The 25,011-nt window shown below is 38.6% G+C and overlaps 1 protein-coding gene across 1 annotated transcript in view; it reads right to left on the bottom strand.

Moving 5' to 3' along the window:
- Positions 1–17,077, bottom strand: part of UGGT2 (UDP-glucose glycoprotein glucosyltransferase 2) — a 146,307-nt gene extending 129,230 nt beyond the window's left edge. Inside the window, exons 1-4 of the mRNA XM_018056434.1 lie at positions 16,794–17,077; positions 10,598–10,680; positions 2,605–2,735; positions 135–247 (exon numbers count right to left, since the gene is read on the bottom strand). Coding sequence (XP_017911923.1) covers positions 135–247; positions 2,605–2,735; positions 10,598–10,680; positions 16,794–16,945 — 479 coding nt within the window. The 5' untranslated portion in view covers positions 16,946–17,077. The remainder of the gene's footprint in view (positions 1–134; positions 248–2,604; positions 2,736–10,597; positions 10,681–16,793) is intronic.

Here is a 25,011-nt window from a genome sequence, read left to right as displayed (position 1 = left end):
TAGATAAATATTCAGACCACATTCTTTTAAACACATTCTTAGAATATTACAATTTTTATTGCAAGAAATTTCTATTTCAACCCTCATCTCTCTTTATAAACTGCTCCTTTTACTACAGGCTATCATTAATTTACCTTGAAGCAGCCTTCTTCAGCAGCTTTTTAATCTCATTAATTTTACAGGTGTATTTCTTATGGATAACCACAAATGCAGCACAGCCATCTGGGGGGGGCTCATCAGCTGCAATCTAAGATTTCAAAGACGACACTTAGCTACAGTACCTGGTAATTACAATATCATTTTTAAAACTCACACATTACTTTGATTAAAATAGCTTATCAACTACTATTAAGTTATTGCTCTAGTTAAAGTAAAAATATTTATACACAGGGAGAATCAAACAATTAAACAAAATCAACTTTATAGTAGGAAAATATGCTTTGAAATAGTTGAAAATGTCCCATTAAACTAAAATATTTATAGTTAATTTCAATGGTGATTTGTCCTCATTATTTCCTTATCTCAGTTCAGTTGCTCAGTTGTGTCCAACTGTTTGCGACCCCAAGGACTGCAGCATACCAAGCTTTCCTGTCCATCACCAACTCCCAGAGATTACTCAAACTCATGTCCATTGAGTCGGTGATGCTATCCAACCATATTATCATCTGTGATCCCCTTCTCCTCTGGCCTTTAATCATTCCCAGCATCAGGGTCTTTTCCAAGAGTCAGTTCTTCACATCAGGTGGACAAAGTATTGGAATTTCAGCTTCATCATCAGTCCTTCTAATAAATATTCAGGACTGATTTCCTTTAGGATGGACTGGCTGGATCTCCTTGAGTTCAAGGGACTCAGGAGTCTTCTTCTCCAACATCACAGTTCAAAAGCATCAAAACTTCAGTGCTCAGCATTCTTTACAGTCCAACTCTCACATCCATACATGACCACTGGAAAAACCATAGCTTTGACTAGAGGGACCTTCATTGGCAAAGTAATGTCTCTGCTTTTGAATATGCTGTCTAGATTGGTCATAACTTTTCTTCCAAGGAGTGTCTTTTAATTGTATGGCCATCTGCAGTGATTTTGAAGCCCTCCAAAATGGTCTGATACTGTTCCCACATCTGTTTGCCATGAAGTGATGGGACCAGATTCTATAATCTTAATTTTCTGAATGCTGAGTTTTAAGCCAACTTTTTCACTTTCTTCTTTCACTTTCATCAAGAAACTCTTTACTTCTTCTTTGCTTTCTGCTGTAAGTATGGTATCACCTGGATATCAGAGGTTGTTGACATTTCTCCCGGCAGTCTTGATTCCAGCTTGTCCTTCATCCAGTCCAGCACTTCTCATGATGTACTCTGCATATAAGTTAAATAAGCAGGGTGACAATATACAGCCTTGACGTACTCCTTTTCCTATTTGGAACCAGTCTGTTGTTCCATGTTCAGTTCTAATTGTTGCTTCCTGACCTGCATACAGGTTTCTCAAGAGGCAGGTCAGGTGGTCTGGTATTCCCATCTCTTTCAGAATTTTCCACAGTTTGTTGTGATTCACACAGTCAAAGGCTTTGGCATAGTCAATAAAGCAGAAATAGATGTTTTTCTGGAACTCTCTTGCTTTTTCCATGATCCAGCGGATGTTGGCAATTTGATCTCAGTTCCTCTGCCTTTTCTAAATTCAGTTTGAACATTTGGAAATTCACGGTTCACATACTGTTGAAGCCTGACTTGGAGAATTTTGAGCATTAATTTACTAGTGTGTGAGATGAGTGCAATTGTGTGGTAGTTTGAACATTCTTTGGCATTGCCTTTCTTTGGGATTGGAATGAAAACTGACCTTTTCCAGTCCTGTGGCCACTGCTGAGTTTTCCAAATGTGCTGGCATATTAAGTGCAGCACTTTCACAGCATCATCTTTCAGGATTTAAAACAGCTCACCTGGAATTCCATCACCTACACTAGCTTTGTTTGTAGTTACGCTTCTTAAGGCCCACTTGACTTCATATTCTAGGCTGTCTGGTTATAGGTGAGTAATCACACTACCGTGGTTATCTGGGTGGTGAAGAACCTTTTTGTATAGATCTTCTGTGTATTCTTGCCACCTCTTCTTAATATCTTCTGCTTCTGTTAAGTCCATACCATTTCTGTCCTTTATTGTGCCCATCTTTGCATGAAAAGTTCCCTTGGAATCTCTAATTTTCTTGAAGAGATCTCTAGTTTTTCCCATTCTATTGTTTTCCTCTATTTCTTTGCACTGATCACTGAGGAAGGCTTTCTTATCTCTCCTTGCTATTCTTTGGAACTCTGCATTCAAATGGGTCTATCTTTCCTTTTCTCCTTTGCTTTTTGCTTCTCTTCTTTTCACAGCTATTTGTAAGGCCTCCTCAGACAACCATTTTGCCTTTTTGTATACATCAAATAACTATAAAATTAATGAAATATTTAATTACATTAAAATCAATGGTCACAATGAAAATATAATCAATGATAGACTATGGAACCAGGTTTATAAATTGTAGATCTTTTTAAACTAAAGATATTCACATTAAGAAATTTATTTATGTTTCTAGTATGCTTCTTTGTCAAATACAGTCTGGGTATTTTTACATACTTGTTGAAACATCTGAATAGTTGGAGAGTATGCCCTTATAGAGAAAGCAAACTTTAAGAGATTGATATGTAAATTGTCCAAAAATTGTCCAGCTTTCTTCAGGATTAAGTTGTTGTAAGAATAATCTGATTCTGTGAAAAGAATTCAAAAGAAAAGGATGTTAGTATTTTGTATTTCAACACATTAGCACATCTCTCAGTGTACAGCTAACTAAACTAATGTCATATTTTAAGTTTGGAATAGAAGGTGTTATAGCCAAAGGGAAAATCAAGACCTCCATATTTTAATTTACTTCATTTGTACCTTCCAGTGAAGTCCAGGCAATCAATACAAGCCCAGATGAAAATAATCTTGCCATTAAAATCTAAGTGGAAGGCACCAACATTCACTCCCAGGTTGCAGAGTTATAATACATGGATCAGATAAGGCCCTACTTAAAATTTAAGAGGAGACGAAGAACAGCATAGAACTCTACACCATCTCTAGACCAATTCTTAACCTGCAATTAAAAATTCTTTGTATAATTTTTTGTTTAATGCTATCCTTCCCATTAAGCTAAGCTGTTGAGGCAGGAATCTTTTCTAGTCTTTCAATTATACCTTTCTACTCTTGACATACAAAATAAGACATTTAATACATTTATGGAATTAATATTTAAGAAGGGAACAGACCTTTTCATTAAGGCCAATAATACTTTCCTAACCCTGTATTTCAAGAGTCATCATATGAGACTCAGTATGCTCATTCACTTCTACTTCAACAAACTACAGGTGATTTTTCAGGAAGTTATACTGAGTTCCCCTCCAACAGTCAAAAAATAATGCAAGATTTGCTTTGGTAGTAAAAGCAACACAAAAGCAACTAAAGAAGAGATATTATCTTTAAAATGGATTTTAAAAAATCCTAATTGCTACAGGGTCAATAACATAGTCAAAATTTAATCACAGAACAAAAATAAGACTACATCAGTCAAAACGGATTGGTTTTACAAGAAAACAGAGAACTGAGTCAACAGAAACAAATCTTAGTACCAGGCAGAGACATCAAAATTTGTCAAGGTCACTGTTAGTTGCTCAGTTCTGTACAACTCCCTGTGACCCCATGGACGGTAGACCACCAGGCTCCTCTGTCCACAGGATTCTCCAGGCAAGAATACTGGAGTGGGTAGCCATGCCCTCCGCCAGGGCATCTTCCTGACCCAGGGACTGAAACCACGTCTCCTGCATTGCAGGCAGATTCTTTACCATCTGAGCCACCAAACTGTCTCTAATGTAGTAACAGATGTAGGATTCAGGGGTTTACAGAAAGAAAATATGTATTTTAGGCTTAACTTGCAAGACAATCACGAATGCATTGGCCTATTTTATATTTTAGGTAATGTTTAAAAATAACTAAATCCTTCCTTACCAACTAACCTGCCAATAATGATTTTGCTCTTTCAATATCTTTCATCTTTAGTTTCACCTTTCACTCAGTTTTTTACATATTGGCATTTAATATACATAAATCACTCATTTAAAAAAAAAAGCCACACCATCACCTAATGAGTTAGGTACTGGCTCATCTTATTTGCCTCATAGTCAATCCTGGAAAATTTAACAATACTTTGTCTCTACTTCCTCAACTTACTATAGTGTTTCAATAATATACCAGTAAAACTGCCCTCTAACTCACTACTAATTCTTCTGTTGATAAAGGTTAATATTTATACTACTTGGTTCATCTTTAGTATTTGGTAACATTGGGCTCCAAAATCACTGCAGACGGTGACTGCAGCCATGAAATTAAAAGACACTTACTCCTTGGAAGAAAAGTTATGACCAATCTAGATAGCATGTTGAAAAGCAGAGACATTACTTTGCCAACAAAGGTCTGTCTAGTCAAGGCTATGGTTTTCCCAGTAGTCATGTATGGATGTGAGAGTTGGACTATGAGGAAAGCTGAGGGCCGAAAAATTGATGCTTTTGAACTGTGGTGCTGGAGAAGACTCTTGAGAGTCCCTTGGACTGCAAGGAGATCCAACCAGTCCATTCTGAAGGAGATCAGCCCTGGGTGTTCTTTGGAAGGATTGATGCTGAAGCTGAAACTCCCACACTTTGGCCACCTCATAAGAAGAGTTGACTCACTGGAAAAAGACTCTGATGCTGGGAGGGATTGGGGGCAGGAGGAGAAGGGGGACAACAGAGGATCACATGGCTGGGTGGCATTACCAACTTGATGGATGTGAGTTTGAGTGAACTCTGGGAGTTGATGATAGGCAGGGAGGCCTGGCGTGCTGCAATTCATGGGGTCGCAAAGAGTCGGACACGACTGAGTGACTGAGCTGAACTGAACATCTATCACTTATCTCTCAACATGGCTTTCATGATACCACATTTTCTAGGTTTTTGCCTACCTCCACTGGTACTCCTTAGACTCTATCTCATGTTCTTCTCTGGTTATCTCTTAAACACTGCTGTTCTTTATCTATTTTCTTCTCATTCTATCCTTTCTCCCTGTAACTGCCACTACCTTCTTGGTGTTGCTAATTTCCAAATCCTATCTTTTAGCTTAGATTTTTTACCTTAAATCTCTCACTCATATCCGCTTACTGCATATCCTCACTTGGATATTCTACAAGCATTTCAAATGTGACACATCCAGACAGCAAACATTTTCCTACCCCAAACCTGATTCTCATTTATAAGTAAGTTAGAAATGTCATAACCTTTTCTAAAAATCTTTCCTTTAAAATATATAGACAACTTTACTTGTGTAGAAACTACTAAAATCTTTATGGACTTTGAGATTTTTATATACTGAGAACATGGAAAAATGAAAATTGACAGACTCTAGAGTCAGATAAACCTTGGTTGACATTTCTGATTCACCACACAAAACAACACAGGTTAGCTAATTATCTTGAGACATCAATAAATACATAACTCTGTGGGAGAACCATACAAAATCATTTCAAAACAGGTATCACTACGAACAAAGCTAGTGGAGGTGATGGAATTCCAGGTGAGCTATTTCAAATCCTGAAAGATGATGCTGTGAAAGTGCTGCACTCAATATGCCAGCAAGTTTGGAAAACTCAGCAGTGGCCACAGGATTGGAAAAGGTCAGTTTTCATTCCAATTCCGAAGAAAGGCAATGCCAAAGAATGCTCAGACTACCGCACAATTGCACTCATCTCACATGCTAGTAAAGTAATGCTCAAAATTCTCCAAGTCAGGCTTCAGCAATACGTGAACCATGAACTCCCTGATGTTCAAGCTGGTTTTAGAAAGGGCAGAGGAACCAGAGATCAAATTGCCAACATCCACTGGATCATGGAAAAAGCAAGAGAGTTCCAGAAAAACATCTATTTCTGCTTTATCGACTATGCCAAAGCCTTTGACTGTGTGGATCACAAGAAACTGGAAAATTCTGAAAGAGATGGGAATACCAGACCACCTGACACGCCTCTTGAGAAACCTGTATGCAGGTCAGGAAGCGACACTTAGAACTGAACATGGAACAATAGACTGGTTCCAAATAGGAAAAGGAGTATGTCAAGGCTGTATATTGTCACCCTGCTTATTTAACTTCTATGCAGAGTACATCATGAGAAACGCTGGACTGGAAGAAACACAAGCTGGAATCAAGACTGCCGGGAGAAATATCAATAACCTCAGATATGCAGATGACACCACCCTTATGGCACCAAAAAGCATCTTGATGAAAGTGAAAGAGGAGAGTGAAAAAGTTGGCTTAAAGCTCAACATTCAGAAAACGAAGTTCATGGCTTTCAGTCCCATCCCTTCATGGGAAATAGATGGGGAAACACTAGAAACAGTGTCAGACTTTATTTTGGGGGGCTCCAAAATCACTGCAAATGGTGACTGCAGCCATGAAATTAAAAGACGCTTACTCCTTGGAAGAAAAGTTATGACCAACCCAGATAGCATATTCAAAAGCAGAGACATTACTTTGCCGACTAAGGTCTGTCTAGTAAGGCTACGGTTTTTCCAGTAGTCATGTATGGATGTGAGAGTTGGACTGTGAAGAAGGCTGAGCAGCGAAGAATTGATGCTTTTGAACTGTGGTGTTGGAGAAGACTCTTGAGAGTCCCTTGGACTGCAAGGAGATCCAACCAGTCCATTCTGAGGGAGATCAGCCCTGGGATTTCTTTGGAAGGAATGATGCTAAAGCTGAAACTCTCATACTTTGGCCACCTCATGCGAAGATTTGACTCATTGGGAAAGACTCTGATGCTGGGAGGGATTGGGGGCAGAAGGAGAAGGGGACGACCAAGGATGAGATGGCTGGATGGCATCACAGACTCGATGGACATGAGTCTGAGTGAACTCCAAGAGTTGGTGATGGACAGGGAGGCCTGGCGTGCTGCGATTCATGGGGTCACAAAGAGTTGGACACGACTGAGCGACTGAACTGAACTGAATTCAGTGTTTACAAGGTTTTAATATACTGGCACATAATGTAAACTGTCCTCATGAAATAGCAGGAAACTAGCACCTGAGTTTAAAAAGTTAATGTTCAACATTTACACTGTGTTTTAGGCAAGTGTATCACTGAAATTATTCTTCAGTGTAGAGTATTTAAAAGGCCTCATGGAGATTCAACAACCTAGAAAATTATAAGTAACTAAGGGTTTTAATGTATTCTCTAGGATAATGTCTTGAAAACAAATTCAGTGAAGTTTGTTAGTTTTTAACATATTTAATTCCTCATATATACTATTTCTTCCTATGCCTAGCAAGATCAGCAATGAGGCGGCAATATGCATTTGACTCTCACCATTATGAACAACTTCAACAGAATTATATTTTTGTGTTAGTAATTCTTGATACAATTCATTTTAGCTGTTCAACCCTGAAATACATACATCTCCTATGCTTGAGTTTAGGTATTCCTGAGCTTATATTCCATCTTGTTAATGACCTGCCTCATCTGTCCAGACATGATGTTTCATTTAGGTATAAAATATGCTAATAAACCTAAGTGACTTAAAGGGTTCAAAATTTATAAAAGTAATTTTCAAGACAGCTTCTCCAATAGAAAATGTCACCAAAGAAGTCCATAAACATGTACTGAGAAGAAAAAATCTGGGATAGGGGCACTCAGGATTTTAAGTGAGAGCCAGAAAATCTGGTGTTTGTTTTTTAACTATCATGAAAACCGGATATATTCATCTTTTTTTAAAAATTTCAAATAGCAAAATTAAAATTACTGTTCAGTTCAGTTGCTCAGTCACGTCTAACTCTTTGCAACCCCATGGATTGCAGCACGCCAGGCCTCCCTGTCCACCATCAACTCCCAGAGTTTACTCAAACTCATGTCCTTTGAGTCGGTGATGCCATCCAACCATCTCATCCTCTGTCGTTCCCTTCTCCTCCCATCTTCAATCTTTCCCAGCATCAGAGTCCTTTCAAATGAGTCAACTCTTCGCATCACGTAGCCAAAGTACTGGAGTTTCAGCTTCAGCATCAGTCCTTCCAATGGATATTCAGGACTGATTTCCTTTAGGATGGACTGGATGGATCTCCTTGCAGTCCAAGGGACTCTCAAGAGTCTTCTCCAACATCACAGCTCAAAAGGATCAATTCTTCTGCACTCAGCTTTCTTTATAGTCCAACTCTCACATCCATACATGACTACTGGAAAAACCATAGCCTTGACCAGACAGACTTTTGTTGGCAAAGTAATGTCTCTGCTTTTTAATATGCTGTCCAGATTGGTCATAACTTTTCTTCCAAGGAGTAAGCGTCTTTTAATTTCATGGCTGTAGTCACCATCTGCAGTGATTTTGGAGCCCCCCAAAATAAAGTCTGTCACTGTTTCCCCATCTATTTGCTATGAAGTGATGGGACCAGATGCCATGATCTTAGTTTTCTTAATGTTGAGTTTTAAGCCAACTTTTTCACTCTCCTCTTTCACTTTCATCAAGAGGCTGTTTAGTTCTTCGCTTTCTGCCATAAGGTGGAGTCATCTGCATATCTGAAGTTACTGATATTTCTCCCAGCAATTTTGATTCCAGCTTGTGCTTCCTCCAGCCCAGTGTTTCTCATCAGGTACTCTGCATATAAGTTAAATAAGCAGGGTGACAATATATAGCCTTGACATACTCCTTTCCCTATTTGGAACCAGTCTGTTGTTCCATGTCCAGTTCTAACTGTCGCTTCCTGCCCTGCATAAAGGTTTCTCAAGAGGCAGGTCAGGTGGTCTGATATTCCCATCTCTTTCAGAATTTTTCACAGTTTGTGGTGATCCACACAGTCAAAGGGTTTGGCATAGTCAATAAAGCAGAAATAGATGTTTTTCTGGAACTCTCTTGCTTTTTCGATAGTCCGACAGATGTAGGCAATTTGATCTCTGGTCCCTCTGCCTTTTTAAAACCAGCTTGAACATGTGGAAGTTCACAGTTCATGTGCTATTGAAGTCTGGCTTTGAGAATTTTGAGCATTACTTTACTAGCATGTGAGATGAGTACAATTGTTTGGTAGTCTGAGCATTCTTTGGCATTGCCTTTCTTTGGATTGGAATGAAAACTGACCTTTTCCAATCCTGTGGCCACTGCTGAGTTTTCCAAATTTGCTGGCATATTCAGTGCAGCACTTTCATAGCACCATCTTTTAGTATTTGAAATAGCTCCACTGGGATAAATACAAAACCAACAATCTCCTATTGCTTCTAAGTGGTCACAGTTTCTCCTTGCTATCTACTCCTGTTTTCTCTTCTGCTTGTCTTCCTTTCCCTATGATTTCACTAAATCCTGTCATCCAAACTCAACTCCAGCACTTACCACTGGAAAGGCTGTCCTGTTCTCTGAAATACTGACCAGGCACCTCTTTACATACTTCCATGTTATACCTATCCGTCTCCAGTAAAGCTGTGATCACTTACTAGTACATGTAGCGGTTTCCATCATATTACAAGGTGTGGAGAATATAGATCACATTTATTCATGTTTATATTCTCAGTATCTAAAGCAGCACATACTGTCTCTCATGATTCAAGTAATGATTTCTGAATAATGAAGGATTTTAGTACGTTTTTTGAAAGAGTAAATTACTTGTTTTGGGGAATAATTTCAGTTTAAAATATTAAAGGTATGTCTGTTCTGTTATCTTAAGCCTATCTCATAAAATCATAAAATTGTTACACTTAAAGGCCACTTAGCAAGCCAAACAAGCTCTAGTAAATGAACACTTAAAACATTCAAAATCACTGTTCATCTTACATTTACACTCAGGAATAAAATCCTAAACTACTTAATCATCCTACTAAGAAGTTTTCTCTGCTTAAAAGGCAAGAAAATTCCATCTTGAGGGGTTTTATGTTAACATCATTTATTCTATTCTCTGTAGAGACAGTAAACTAATCTTTTTCTTTAACCTTTCCGCCTCCCCTGCTAAAATCTAATTTCAGCATCTGATATTCTCTAAGAAACACAGTAATAAACATGTGTTCATTCTAGAACTATATATGTATGTGTGTATGTATGTGTGTGTGTGTGTGTGTGTGTATAGGTATAAAAAGTAGGAATGATTAACTCCATTTTCTAAATGATGAAATGAAAGTTTACAGGTTATCTGACTTGTTAAGGGCAAAAACTAAAAATCTCTTTAAGAGTTCAGGAGCAAAAGTATTATGGCAAAAAAAAAATTCTTTAATTATTCTCACTATTATTACATGCAAAACTAATACTATTTCAAAGAAATCTAGGTAAAAAGAAAACCATAATTCAACAATTTCTATTTCTTGATTATAATGTAATAGTCAGACACTGCTAATTATAAAAGTTTTCTTATAATAAAGTATTAAAACCTTATACATTTGGAAATGGATGATTGGAATAGTTTCCATTAAAATATCTTCAAAGTTAATATTCAGATTTACTAACCTAATTAAGTATATACACTTAAACATTACCATTAAAAACAATAAACATGTCTAACATAGGCACAAAAATATATATCTGAAAAGTTGAAATATGCATATCACCTACCTGTTTGCTTATAAATTGCTAATTCTTGTACAGTTTCCAAAAACTGCCAAAATTTTTCATTACTTTCTTCTGCTATAAATTCACTATTAAAAATAAGAGTAATCAGTTAATAGCTAGAAACTTTAAAATGATTTTGATACTATAAAATGTATTTTAGAGCCAAATTACAACTTCTGGTAAAAACCAAAACTCCCAAAACTAAAGTTACCGATTTCCATATACTGCAATGCAAAAAGAGAACACATTGATGATTCTTACCTGAGTTGTCATTCTAAACTACAGGCATATAATCATAACTGGAAAAGACTATGTGACAAATTACTTTTGGGTTTTCCTCTTTATTAGGTAAAAAATGGATAACTTATTTTGCTCTCTATGTGAAATGCCCTGAGAAGTAAAACTTAATGGCAATATAGGGTTTGATCCCTGGGTCAGGAAGATCCCCTGGAGAAGGAAATGGCAACCCACTACAGCATCCTTGCCTGGAAAATCTCATGGACAGAGGAGCCTGGTAGGCTACAGTCCATGGGGTTGGAAAGAGTTGGATACGACTGTATTGACTTAGCATGCATGCATGTGTAATGCCTTGAGAGGTATATTAAATGGCAATACGGACAGTGTTATATAAAATTAAAAAGGTAAAAAACAGACAGCCTATTTTTCACAAACAAAACCTGGTCTTATAACCATCTTTAGAAAGCAATATTATTATTTTTATTTAGCTACCTATTTGTGTAGACAATCTTATTTCAGCAGAAAATACCTTAATCAAAAAATTAACAGAAAATTGATACACTGCATTAGGTCTTTGGCATGGAAACCCCCAAAACACTGCCATTTATCCAAAGAGCATAGGTAAGAAAAAATAGCCAAAGCAATGTAAAGCCTTTTGGAAATAGTGAAAATAAGTGAAAGGCTATTCAGTCTTGTTTGGAACAAAGTGCAAGACACCAAAAACAAGTAGATCTAACTATTTAAACTAGAAAGAATACAACCATCAAACAGATGGTACAGATTCTGCTATTGCCCACCTTATCTTTTTTTTAGCCTCAGTAAAACTAATGATTAATATAAATGGTAAGTATTGAGGACATTCAAGACACATGCAAAATTAACTAATTCTTGTGAGTCTGAGATGGTCAGTAAAGGCAGAAAAGAAGGTGAGAAAACTGACTAATTCATCAACATACTAAACATGACAGGCATATGAATTTAAAGCAGTAACTCCAAGGCAACCCTTATTATTAATGGTGTCCAACTCAATGGCATTAAAACAGGCAAACAAACAAACAAAAAGGCTAAAAGGAGAGGAAACTGCAGGAAACACTAAATAGGATGTAACCAAAAACTGACAGTACAAAACTTTTAGAAAAGTAGAGCACAATACTTATTACCTAATGGACTTGATCAAACACTATTGACAACGCTCATACATTGTGCAACTATGGGAAAAAGACTTCTTCCATATGTCAGAATTTATACATAAGAGTATGATCCTCCAGAATTTATACATAAGAGTAAAGTAATCACCTTACTAAAGTATTCCCTTACAATTACTCCTTCACTATACCACTGCTCTAACACTTTGAGAACTCTTCTTGAATGACTTTCACGGGCAATTTGCCAATCACTACTCTTAGAGGAGAAAATATCCTTGAGAGGCCATCTAAATCAGCATCTCACCTTCCAAAAATTTAAGTTATTACTTTGGTCAAAATTTTTAAAAAGAAAAAAAAAAATCCAAAATTCTGGTATTTCCAGTTTTTTCACTTGATATTTAGCACCAAATAACAAGGTTTCTTCCCAAAAGAAGAATTTTATCTATTCTAACATAGATTAAAAAATTTTCCGTAGAGGATGATTTTAAATGTACTAAAGAGCCAGACAGTAATTATAAGTGTTATTTCAAAAAATATTTTCAGTAAGAGCAACACCAGTGGAATAAATACAGTTTAAATGTTTAAGTTGCGGTATATGTATTGAAAATTTTAGTCTCACCAGCCTATAAACATCCTTAGCAAATAGTACTAAATTATAAATGTTTTAGGGCTTCCCTGGTAGCTCAGCTGGTAAGAATCTACCTTCAATGCAGGAGATTCTGGTTTGATTCCTCGGTCAGGAAGATCCCCTGGAGAAGGGATAGGCTACCAGTATTCTTGGGCTATCCAGCATTCCTGAGCTTCCCTGGTGGGCTCAGATGGTAAAGAATCTGCATGCAATGTGGGAGACCTGGGTTCCATCCCTCGGTTGGGAAGATCCCCTGGAGGGAGGCATGGCAACCCACTCCAGTATTTTGTATTTCTGCCAATAGTCTCCTCAAGGCAATCTAGCTTTTTTCTACCACGCCTCTCAAAACTCTTCCAGCTTCTGTCAGATTCAAAAGATAATTCTACATTTTTATGTATTTGTTACAGCAGTACCCTACTTCAAGGTACAAATCAAATCAGTTTCCTATTGCTGCTGTAATAAATTATCAAAAATTTGGTGACTTAAAACAACAGAAACTTATTGTCTCACAGTTCTGGAGAAGTCCAAAATCAAGGTATTGGTAGGGCTATGCTCCCTCCAAAGGCTCTAGGGGAGAACCTTCCAGGTTCTGAAAGCTTAAGGTGGTCCTTGGCTTGTGGCTACATCAATCCTATCTCTGTCTCTATTCATATGTCCTCCTCTTCCTGTGTCTTCTCTTATGTATCTTATAAGCATATTGGACTTAGCACCCATCCAGATCCATAAGAATCATGTCTTAAGACCCTTAATTACATTGTCAAAGAGGCTTTTTCCAAATAAGGTAACATTTACAGGTTCCAGGGGTTAGGATGTGGACATATCTTTTTGGACGCCACCTTCCAACCCACTACAAGTTATGGAGTTGGTACATCAGAGAGGGGCTAGACTGTGAAGAATCTAAGGATGCTCCTTGGAGCATCCTATGGGAGTTTCAGTTCTCAGACTCTTGAGGCAAGTAGAAACTGAAACACTCTAACTGCCAGTCTAATACTGGAAGAAGTTAGAATGATTTGAAACTGAGTGTGAGACCATATCCATGCAAAGTATGGAAGAAACTGGGGAAAAGGTAGCGGAATAGGACATATTTTAAACTAGGATATTTTGTTTAATAAAAACTTTTATTGTAATATCTATACTACATCTAAATATCTATAATTGTAACATCTATACAGATGTATCTATACCACAGAAATTCAATGGATCATAAGAGACTACTATGAACAAATAAACAACAAAAAACTGGGCAGCCTAGAAGAAATGAATAAACTTCTAGAAACATACAACTTATCAAGACTGACCCATGAAATAGAAAAATCCAAACAGACTTATTATTAGTAAGGAGACCGAATCTGTAATCAAAAGCTTCCCAATAAACAAAAGTCCAGAACCAGATAGCTTCATTGTTGAATTCTACCAAACATGTATAACAGAAACCAACACAATATTGTACAGCAATTATCCTTCGATTAAAAATAAACTTAAAAAATAAAATAAAGAATACCAATCCTCAAACTCTTCCAAAATAAAACACTCTCAAACTTGTTTTATAAGATTAGCATTATTCTGATACAAAAACCAGAAAAGGACACAAGAAAAGAAAATTAAAGGTCAACATTCCTGCTGAACATAAACATAAAAATCTTCAACAAAATATTAGCAAATTGAATACAATACATTAAAAGGATCATACACCATAATCAAGCTATTCCAGGGAGGCAAGGATGGTTTAATACCCATAAATATACAAATGTGAAACAACACATTAACAAATTAAAGATAAAAATCACATGATCATCTCAATAGATGCACCAAAAAAAAAAAAAGCATTTGAAAAAAATCAGTATCAAGATTAAAAACTCAAAATGGGTATAGAGGGAATATCCTCAACATGTGCTGTGCTTAGTCACTCAGTCATATCTGACCCTTTGCAATTCCATGGACTATAGCCTGCCAGGCTCCTCTTGTCCATGGGGATTCTCCAGGCAAGAAAATTGGAGTGGGTTGCCAAGCCCTCCTCTAGGGGACCTTCCCCAAACCAAGGATCGAACCCAGGTCTTCCGCATTGCAGGCAGATTCTTTACAGTCTAAGCCACCATGGAAGACCAAGGATACTGGAGTGGGCAGCCTATCTCTTCTCAACATAATAAAGGCCATATACAACAACAACAACAAAAAACCAAAGAGATGGGCTTGCCTGGTGCCTCAGTGGCAAAGAATCCATCTACCAACGCAGGAGACATTGGTTCGATCCCTGATCTGGGAAGATCCCACATGCCGCAGAGCAACTAAGCCCGTGCACCACAGCTATTAAGCCTGGGCTCTAGAGCCCAGGAACTAGAGATAAGCCCATGCAGCAAAAAAGACTTAGTAGAGCCAAAAAAAATAAAATTATATATATATAAAATTATATAAACATAAATGACGAGATAACAAGTGTGGTGAGGCTGTGGAGATAAAGGAATCCATGTGCACCCTTGCTGGTTATGTAAACAGATACGGCCACTATGGAAAACAGTTTGGAGGTTCATCATAAATTTTTACAAACTATCATATGATCCATCAATTCCAATTCTGGGTGAAAACACTGTAACAAAAATACAGGGAGTCCTATGTTCAGTGCAGCATTATTTACAATGGCCAAGATATGTTAACAACCTAAGAATCCACTGAATGATAAATGAATACAGAAAATGTAGAGACAGGAAGATGGCAGAGGAGCAGGTGAACATGGAATGCATCTCTCTCCATGGATGCATCAGGAATACTCCTTCAGACACAGAAGGGTTGCAGAACATCAGCTGACAGTGGGCAGGAGTACCTGACCACTAGAAAGGAATATACAGATCCAGGCAAAATTCGGCAGGATGAAAGGAGAAGTGGAAAAAAAGGAGAGTGAGCAGGACTGCACCTGCACATGGGAGGGTGGGGGACCTGAAGCAGGGGTCAGTTCCCCGTATCAGGGAAATTGTGTGGGACACTGGAGAAGCATTTGGGGCTGTTGGAGTGCAGAAAATGCACACACACACGAGTAGTATTCAGCCATAAAAAAAGAAAATACTGCTATCTGTGAGAACTTGGACAGACTTGAGGGAATTTTGCTCAGTGAAATAAGACAGAGACAGATACCCTATGAACTCTTAAAACAAACATAACACAGTAAGGAAATGAGCTCCTATACAGGGAACAAATTGGGTGCGGGAAGATGGGAGGTGGGAGAAACGAGTGAAAGTGGTCAAAAGGTGCCAATTTTTGGCTACCATATAAATAATCGGTCATGGGGATGTAACGTACAGCATGGTGACTATAGGTAAAGAACTGCATATTGGAAAGCTGCCAAGAGAGATCTTAAAAGTTCTCATCACAAGAAAAGAAACCTTTGTAATTATGTGTGGTGACAGGTATTAACTGGAGTTATGTCCATGGTGATAATTTCACACCATGTGAACACATCATCAAATCATTATGTTGCACACCTGAAACTAATACCTTACATAAATTATAGCTCAATTTTAAAAAATCTGTTTTCGTATCTTAGATATGCAACTTCACGGAGGAGATGAAGACTGTTCGGAACCAAAAGCTATGGTTCTGGCGAAGTATTAACACAAAAGCAACTGGCATTAAAACTTCATGCCAACAAAACAACTTCATGCCGGTTAAAAAAGGAACAAAAATTTTCAAATTTTGTTCAACTACTGGAATACTAAGATTAAAATTCATTATCTCCCAGTTTTGTTTCTCCACATAAGGTACATGATACCTTATGCACTAACTCCAGCTGAGGAGATTCAGAAAGAAGTCAGAGCTTTGGGACGCTCTCTTCTCCACAGAAAGCCATCGTATGAAATTAGGTGCTTCAAATACCGATTCCTAAAAACTAGAACTGCCTCCATCAATTGCAGAGCTTGCACTAAACGCCACAGTCCACCTCCCCGTCTTCCTTTTCTCTCACGTAAATGCTAAGAAAATCCAAAGGAATTAATAGTTTTCAAACCCGTGGGTGAGGCAAAGTAGGAATGGCGGGGAAAAGGAGCCGCAAGTGAGTGCGGAGCCCAGGGTAGCAAGGGGAGGAGGTGATGCTCTGAGGGTCAAGCGCCCGAGGCGCCGTCGAGGTCCCGGGGCGCCCATAGCCCCGCCGCACCCTCCCTCCGCGCGGGCTCGGCGGAGGGTCCGGCCCGCACTCCCTCACCTGGCCTCCAGCAGCAGCGGGGTCTCCGGCCACTTGGCAGCCAAGTGGGCTGTCACCGCCTTGGACGCGGAGGCCGTCCGGGCTCCGAGCAGCGAGAGCCAGAGCGCCGTGAAGCCCAGGAGCAGCCGCACTACGCCGGCGGCCTTTGCCATGGTGCGAACAGGGAAGCGCGAGCCCCTCAGACCCGGCGCCCTCAGCCCGCAGCCGCCACGCTACCGCCGGCTCCTCCCGTCGCGCGACCGCTCACTTCCGGTGGGGGGAGCGCGAGTCCGTTACACGGGCCGGGGCCTGGCGGGTGCCGCGCGCATGCGCCGAGCGTCGCCGTCCCGGGAGCCCCCGAGGGCGGACCCCTGGGCCACGTAGGTGTAAGGCGGCGCCGGAGTGCGGAGCTTGGCTAGTGCCCTGGCGGGCCCCGCCACCGGGACCTTAGGCTCTCGGATCGAGGATGTGGGACACCGGGAGAGGAGACTGAAGTGGGATTTTGGCCAAGTGTGGCTGAAGATGGCAAAATCTGGACTCGAAAGCAGGAATCAGCGTGGATATTATCCACTTCACATAGGCGGAAAAGAAGGCCTGCCAAAAGTTAAATACCTCCCTCGTGGGATTCTCAAATTTTGTTGCATATCTGAGTCACCTGGTAGAGCTTTTAGCCCGTTTCCCAGACCACACCACGCACCAGTTACAGGGGACTATCTGGGGGTGAGATTCGGTCTTCAATAAATAGTATTTTACCCGGCCTTCCCACCAGGTGCTTCGAGTGTGTTCGAAAAGCAGTGACATCACCTGGAGGGCTTGTTAAAACACAAGGTGCTGGGTCTCATCCCAGTGTTTCCGATTCAGTAGGTCTGATGCCGGGGTCTGATAATCCGCATTTCATAGCCATCAAGTTCCCAGGTAATGCTGATTCTGCTGTCTGGGAGCTGTGCAAAAGCCTTCGTCCTCAAAAGTGGTCCACATACTTGAAGCGTCAGCATCACCTGTGAGCTCATTAGAAATGCAGAATCTCAGGCCCCATCTCAACCCTATTGAATCCAAACCCCTGGCATAACAGGCATGTCACGTGATATCTGTGCACATTAAAGTTTTCAGAAGAGCTAGTTTAGAGAAAAAAAACAGATGAAAATGCATAGATAGTTGCTCTTGTCATTATCATCCCAAATCATTATCAGCTGTGATTGAAACTTACTTTCAATCAAGGACTGTCTGACCCCGCAAAACTCTTGAATTTAGTACATCCAGTTCAATGACAAAGCCTTGGAGCAGAGTTAACTGTTTTTCCAGTAGGTATGACTCAGTAACTCAAAATATTCAGTTTTATTTAACTGGGCAGAGGTGGAGCCTCAAGATTCTGGCTCCTAGTCAGGAATGATACTTTTTCTATTCAGAAGAGAGTAAATTTATTATATACATTACAATATATGGTAAATAGAAGCAGCAGCCGGGATAACTAGTTTAGGGGTTGCTCGTGGTCCATTGCTTTTTTTCCACTTACTCTTCTGCACTAGAGGGAATCTGGGTCTCTTCAAGTTGCTGAAACATGATCATTCCACTTTTTCTTTTCCCCTCATCCTTCTAAGCATTCTGGTTCCTTGGAAGACCTTGGTCTGGAAATTCTATTCAGGTTTCACTTCCTGAGGTTAGCCTTCATTTCCTGATTTCTCCCACTTGATATGATCTATCCCTCCTCTAAATTCCCACAAGTTCTTTATTTTAACAGCCATATGCCACTTATAATTCTCACTTTATTTTATTTATTTATTTATTTATTTTAATTTTTATTTTTTTAATTTTTTATTTTTTTTAAATTTTAAAATCTTTAATTCTTACATGCGTTCCCAAACATGAACCCCCCTCCCACCTCCCTCCCCACAACATCTCTCTGGGTCATCCCCATGCACCAGCCCCAAGCAAGCTGCACCCTACGTCAGACATGGACTGGCGATTCAGTTCTTACATGACAGTATACATGTTAGAAGAATTTGAATACAGTGCTTATTTATTCTCCTCCTAGAGATGATATATTCCCTGAGGGCTCATGCCTTATTCATTTTTAGCATCTCTTGCAGTACCTAGCATAGTACATGTTATTGAGGCTTAATAAATATTGAAGAGTTCCTGTTTTATGGGTCAGTAGGCAGAAATCTCAGGCAGATGAGTAAGGAACTTTATTTCTGTCCATAGAGCATAAGAAAAAATATATATATTATGAACCCTTCACAAACATTTACTTAAATTAACTCCTCATTTCCACTTATTTTTGGACTGAAGTTTTGGCTGAGATTGTGGGATAAAGGAAATAAACTATTGGCTGCTGCTGCTGCTGCTAAGTCGCTTCAGTCATGTCTGACTCAGCAACCCCATGGACTGCAGCCCACCAGGCTCCTCCGTCCATGGGATTTTCCAGGCAAGAGTACCGGAGTAGGGTGCCATTGCCTTCTCCGAAACTATTGGCAGTGAATGTCAAATATCAGCATATCTGATGGGTTGCAAATCTTTAAGAAATGATTCCCCATATAAAAAGTCACATGAAATACACTATTAAAGTATACTACTAAAACATATATTATTAAACATTCCAGTACAGTTGAGTTCAGGATAGTAAGGAATACTACATTTCTCTTTTAAAAGAGAATGAAATTAATCAAATGCAGGGCTATTTGTTTACACAAATATTATACATTTTAGTTTTTATAGTATTTTCCTAGACACGTAAGTGGATTTGAAATATTCCTCAGACAGCTCATTCTTGGGCATTCCTCTACTGCAGAACAAGAGAAAAAGTAGGACTAAATGATATTTAAATGTTGGAGAAGGTCACCAAGAGGACATGACCACCAGCTGATCTTTAAGCCGGACCTGGTCAATCAGAGACACCTAACCCCCACCCCTTCCTTGGATGTACATTTCACCCACTGTTCCCACAGTAGGAACCACTCTAAGGAAGCAGCCTTGAGAAAATAGTGTTATTGAGACCATGTGGACGGTATCCATGCCTGAACACTATTAAGGTCTCTATGAATTTTTAAGATTCTAGCAGGTGGGTGCAGAGTTTGACTCATCCTATAGCCGCCCAAGACAAGCCTGGTGTGTAAGTTCCTTTGCTGATGAAAACTGCCACCTACTGATCTGGAGTGGTCTTTCTAATTCTCTGGTCTCTTTTTGCCATCTGTATGGCTGATTCTAATTTCACCTGGGGAACTCCTAAGGTTGTGAACCAACTTTGAGGTCTCTTTCATATGTCATTTCTAAGGACAGATAGAAAAACTTAAAATGCAAAAATTAAGTGACTCAAAAAGTTCATTCAAGTTAGTGGAGCAACAAAGTATTCCAATCTTTATTATCCATAATCCTTTGGCACAGATTGGCTGTGAACTGAATGCAGTTCAGGGACACAATTGTACTTTAATGTTGCTTAGCAAAATGTTATTCGAAGTTATTCACATCAGGGTAATATAAATGAAAATTGATCACATTAGCAGTTTTCATTGTATGTGGAAGAAGTGATTAATGAATGCTATATAATAAGAATATTGTGTTTCATAGAATAAATCATATTGACTTTTTTTAGACAGCATAGGCTATACTTATTTAATGAAAATAGTGGTGCTCTGTAAGGATAAAGTCACTGCCAAATTGTCACATAGTAAGTAGAATAAAACTTCAATTTTTTCCACCTAATTAAAGTCTCAGAGCTACAGCAGCTTTTTAAAATTATCACTCCTACATCTTCCAGATTTCTTTCATTAAAAAAGGCCCTATTCTCATTTGTTAATTTGAGTATCTTAAATACAACAATTTTCCCTTATCCTTGGTGGTTATTTTCCAAGACTTCCAGTGAATGCCTGAAACTATAGACAGTACTCCCGCTATACTATATTTTTCCTATACACACACACTTAGAATAAATTAGACACAGAGATTGACAACAATAACCCATAATACAACAGAATAATTATAATAGCATACTATGATAAAAGTTATACTAAGGTGGTATCTCCTTCTCAAAATACCTTATTATACAAATATAAAGCCTTTTTCACCTTAACTATTTATCAGGCACCATGGCCATAAGTTTTGTAGCTTGAGATGTGAGAGCAAAACTAGCATAAATTTCTCTTTTCTTCTTCACAATTTCACAGACAGTAGTCATTCTTACCATAAATGTTAGCAGCCTTATGCTGTCAGCAGTATATGTGATTTTTTTTTCCCCTTATTAGGGCAAGAACTTTCACCTTTGCACTGAAATTAAACACTTTATGGTTTCTCTTTGGCATATGTGATTTGCCAGCATCACTACTTTTATGCTTTGGGGCCATTATTAAGTTTTATATATATATATATATATATATTGTGTGTGTGTGTGTGTGTGTAAAGCACTACGATATCCCAACAGTTGATCTAATAAGCCATATAGACACTTGCTAAGTGACTAACTGGCTGGATTCACTGGACAAAAGGCTGATGCACCTCTTTCTTGTGTGAGATAGTTCAAGATTTCATCCCACTGTCGGGAATGGAGTGAGACTTAAAACTTATGAATTACTTATTTCTGGAATTTTCCCTTTAATGTTTTGGACATACTTGATCACAGGTAACTGAAATCTTGCCCTTCATTCCAGATAGGAAGAATTTATAGACTTAGTTACTGATTTGTTATGCTTTTCCTCCCTGAGCAAGATCACCCCCCAAATCATAATCAAACTGGGCTTCCCTGGTAGCTCAACTGGTAAAGAATCCACCTGCAATGTAGGAGAACCCAGTTCGATTCCTAGGTCAGGAAGATCCCCTGGAGAAGGCATAGGCATACACACTCCAGTATTTTGGGGCTTCCCTGGTGGCTCAGATGGTAAAGAATCCATCTCCAGTGTGAGAGACCTGAGTTCGATCCCTGGATTGGAAAGATCCCCTGGAGGAGGGCATGGCAACCCACTCCAATATTCTTGCCTGGAGAATTCCCGTGGACGGAGGAGCCTGGCAGATTACAATCTATAGGGTCGCAAAGAGTCAGACATGACTGAGTGACTAAGCACCCATACATAATCAAATTAGTAATGGTTTAGCTTCCTTTAAGTATCAGCAGTAAGTTTGATTTTTATAGGTTTGTATATTTTATTTAAAATAGATTACAAATGCTTCACAAATGTGTGATTTCAGGAATGTTTGACGAAATTTTCAAACAGCAAATTACGTATGTGAACTATGTAATTTTTAAATTAATTATTTGGGGGATGATATTAGAGCTTTAAACCTGCTGTTTAACAGCTTTCTATTCTTATATATATGGTCAATATTTTATGATTATGTGTTCAAAGTTTGCTAAGTTTGTTTCTTCAACAAAACACTCAGGATTGAATGGTGTTGGTGGAAGACAAAGAAATACGTATTCTACTTTTACGTCTTCTAGTAGAAGTTTGTATAGTTATGTGCACAAAGTCATTATTTTCTTCAAGATAAATTGTATATCATCTATGGGAAGGTGATTGCATCAAAAATTGGAAAAAATACTGAGATAAAATGTTTAATGTCTTCCAAAGCCATAGTAAGGATACAAGAACATATATTGATATATTATTACAAGAGAAAAGTTAATAAAATTTTACAAAACTCCATAAGATACATTTTAGAGAAATCTTGTTGAACCAATAAACAAATGAACAGCTTTAGCAAATTTCCCCATTGAAGCTATTTCCTGTTTAACTCTAACCCTTTAAGAAGCTGCACAAATTCTTTCAGTCACCAATGAAGCATCTGAAATACATTGCCATGATTTTCAACCACAAAAATAGGCATGTATACAGCAGCTACTTTACATTTGTCATGAAATATTGTCATTTGGTTAGAAAGGTATATAATAGTGCAGTACATAAAAAGTAATAAGAAGTTTTATGTGATAAGATCTGAAGTTCTGGCACATTATAATAACTGATGGGAATTAAAGGAAGAGACTGTCTCAAGAAAAGCCTCACGAAGTAGGTGGTGTGACTACACTTCAAGGGAAGTATGGATGACTTAGATATCAGCCCTTTCACTGCAGCAAGAATGCAACCAGACTGTATGTAAAAAAATGGATGGGGATGTGCTCCAAAGAACTTTACTATGGACTCTGAACTCCCTGTTTTCATATATCACAAAATAATCTTCTTTTGCTTTTTAAAAAATTAAAAAAATGTATAACTCTTGGGTTATACATATTTGGCCTATGAGCTGCAGTATATCTACCTTTGCTTCAAAGAAATTTTCACAGAAAATTTATGCAAGGGAGCTCATAGAGTTATTCTTGGTAACAACAACAAAACTGGATGCAGCTCAAATATCCATTGAAGTAGAATGATAAAATAAATTGTGATTCATTCATTCAATGGAATACTAACAGTGACAATAGAGTCACAGCTATATAGGTGAACATAGAGGAATCTCAAAAACATGTCCGTGAAAAAGCAAGTCATCAAAGAATACATGTACAAAGAATCTATTACATGGGGTTCAAATTGAGATAGTACCAGATGATATAAACTTTAGGGATACATTCAAACTAATGAAAGGAAGGGAATGATTAACACAAAATTCAGTATATTTATTGTCTCTGGGTAAGAAAAATAGATAAGATCAAAGATGAGCCCACAGACAGCTTTTTAAAGATAATGGTAGTAGTCTAAGTCTTAGGAAATGTGGTGGGTACGTGGGTCTTACTTGTTGGTGACATGGTTCATAATTCTTACAGAGTGAAATACAAAGCCGCAAAATGAATTTTGTCAATGTCTTCCTTCAAAAACCCTGATGCTTCTTCATTGCCTGCAAAATTAAGAAGAAATTCCTCACATATACACTGCTTGGAAGACTTTAGATTTTAAATAACTTTCTGACCACATGGGCTTCCCAGGTGGTGCTAGTGGTAAAGAACATTCCTGCCAATGCAGGAGACATGAGATGTGGGTTCGATCCCTGCGTCAGGAAGATGCAGTGGAGTCAGAAATGGCAACCCACTCTAGTATTTTTGCCAGGAGAATCCCCATGGACAGAGGAGTCTGGTGGGCTACAGTCCATAGGGTTGCAAAGAGTTGGACACAACTGAACTGACAGTACGCATGGACTGTAGCCTGCCAGGCCCGTCTGTCCGTGGAATTCTCCTGGCAAGAATACTGGAGTGGGTAGCTATTCTCTTCTCCAGGGGATCTTCCCAACCCAGGGATCAAACTCAGGTCTCCTGCATTGCAGGTAGATTCTTTTCCATTTGAGCCACCAGGGAATCCCATAATTGAATATTATCTATGTTTTCTCATTTCCTGGAAGTCTCATTTTCTCATCCTCTGCTGATATTCTAAATCCTGCCATGTTGTTTAGAAATACCCTCTCCTGGAATGGCTACGTTTTTAGAGAATCTTTCTATAGCTATTTTATTTTCCTTGTGTTTGAAAAAATAATAATAACAATTGAAAAAAAATTAACCCTTTACACCTTTGTTCTCAATCGCATTACCATTTTCCTTATTCTTAAAATTATTTTCCCTTTTCTTAGCTTAGCAACCCATTTTATGTATTCTGTTTAATACGAATTGTATAACTTTTAGTTGGAATTCACTTTCATTCTTTTGCCTCTAGTCTGACAGGAAAGTCCATGCAGTTTTTAATTTTACTAGGATATAGAGATATTACCATTTATCTCCAGTGTAGCTTATAGTAGGAGAAGGCAATGGCACCCCACTCCAGTACTCTTGCCTGGAAAATCCCATGGACGGAGGAGGCTGGTGGGCTGCAGTCCATGGAGTGGCTAAGAATCAGACACGACTGAGCGACTTCACTTTCACTTTTCACTTTCCTGCATTGGAGAAGGAAATGGCAACCCACTCCAGTGTTCTCGCCTGGAGAATCCCAGGGACGGGGGAGCCTGGTGGGCTGCCGTTTATGGGGTCGCACAGAGTTGGACACAACTGAAGCGACTTAGCAGCAGCAGCAGTAGCTTATACTAAGTGCTCAACTAATATATATTGAATGTTAAGTGAGGAATGGAATAGAATTGTAACTTCTCTACATTCTTTCAGTTTGTCAATAATTTTCAGTGATTTCAATGAAATACGTATCCCAAATGACTGACTATAAAGCAATGAAATGAATTTTAAACAAACATTTCAGAATTTATCTATTGAAACAAATATCCTAGAAAGTCCCACTTCAATGGATATGTACTTCATCAGATTCTACAACTGGCAGAAGTATTTTTT

This window comes from Capra hircus, chromosome 12 (genome assembly GCF_001704415.2).
Source record: "Capra hircus breed San Clemente chromosome 12, ASM170441v1, whole genome shotgun sequence".
Lineage (NCBI taxonomy): Eukaryota > Metazoa > Chordata > Mammalia > Artiodactyla > Bovidae > Capra > Capra hircus.
Note: the sequence above shows the minus strand (reverse complement) of the source record. Positions and strands in the feature narration are given on the sequence as shown.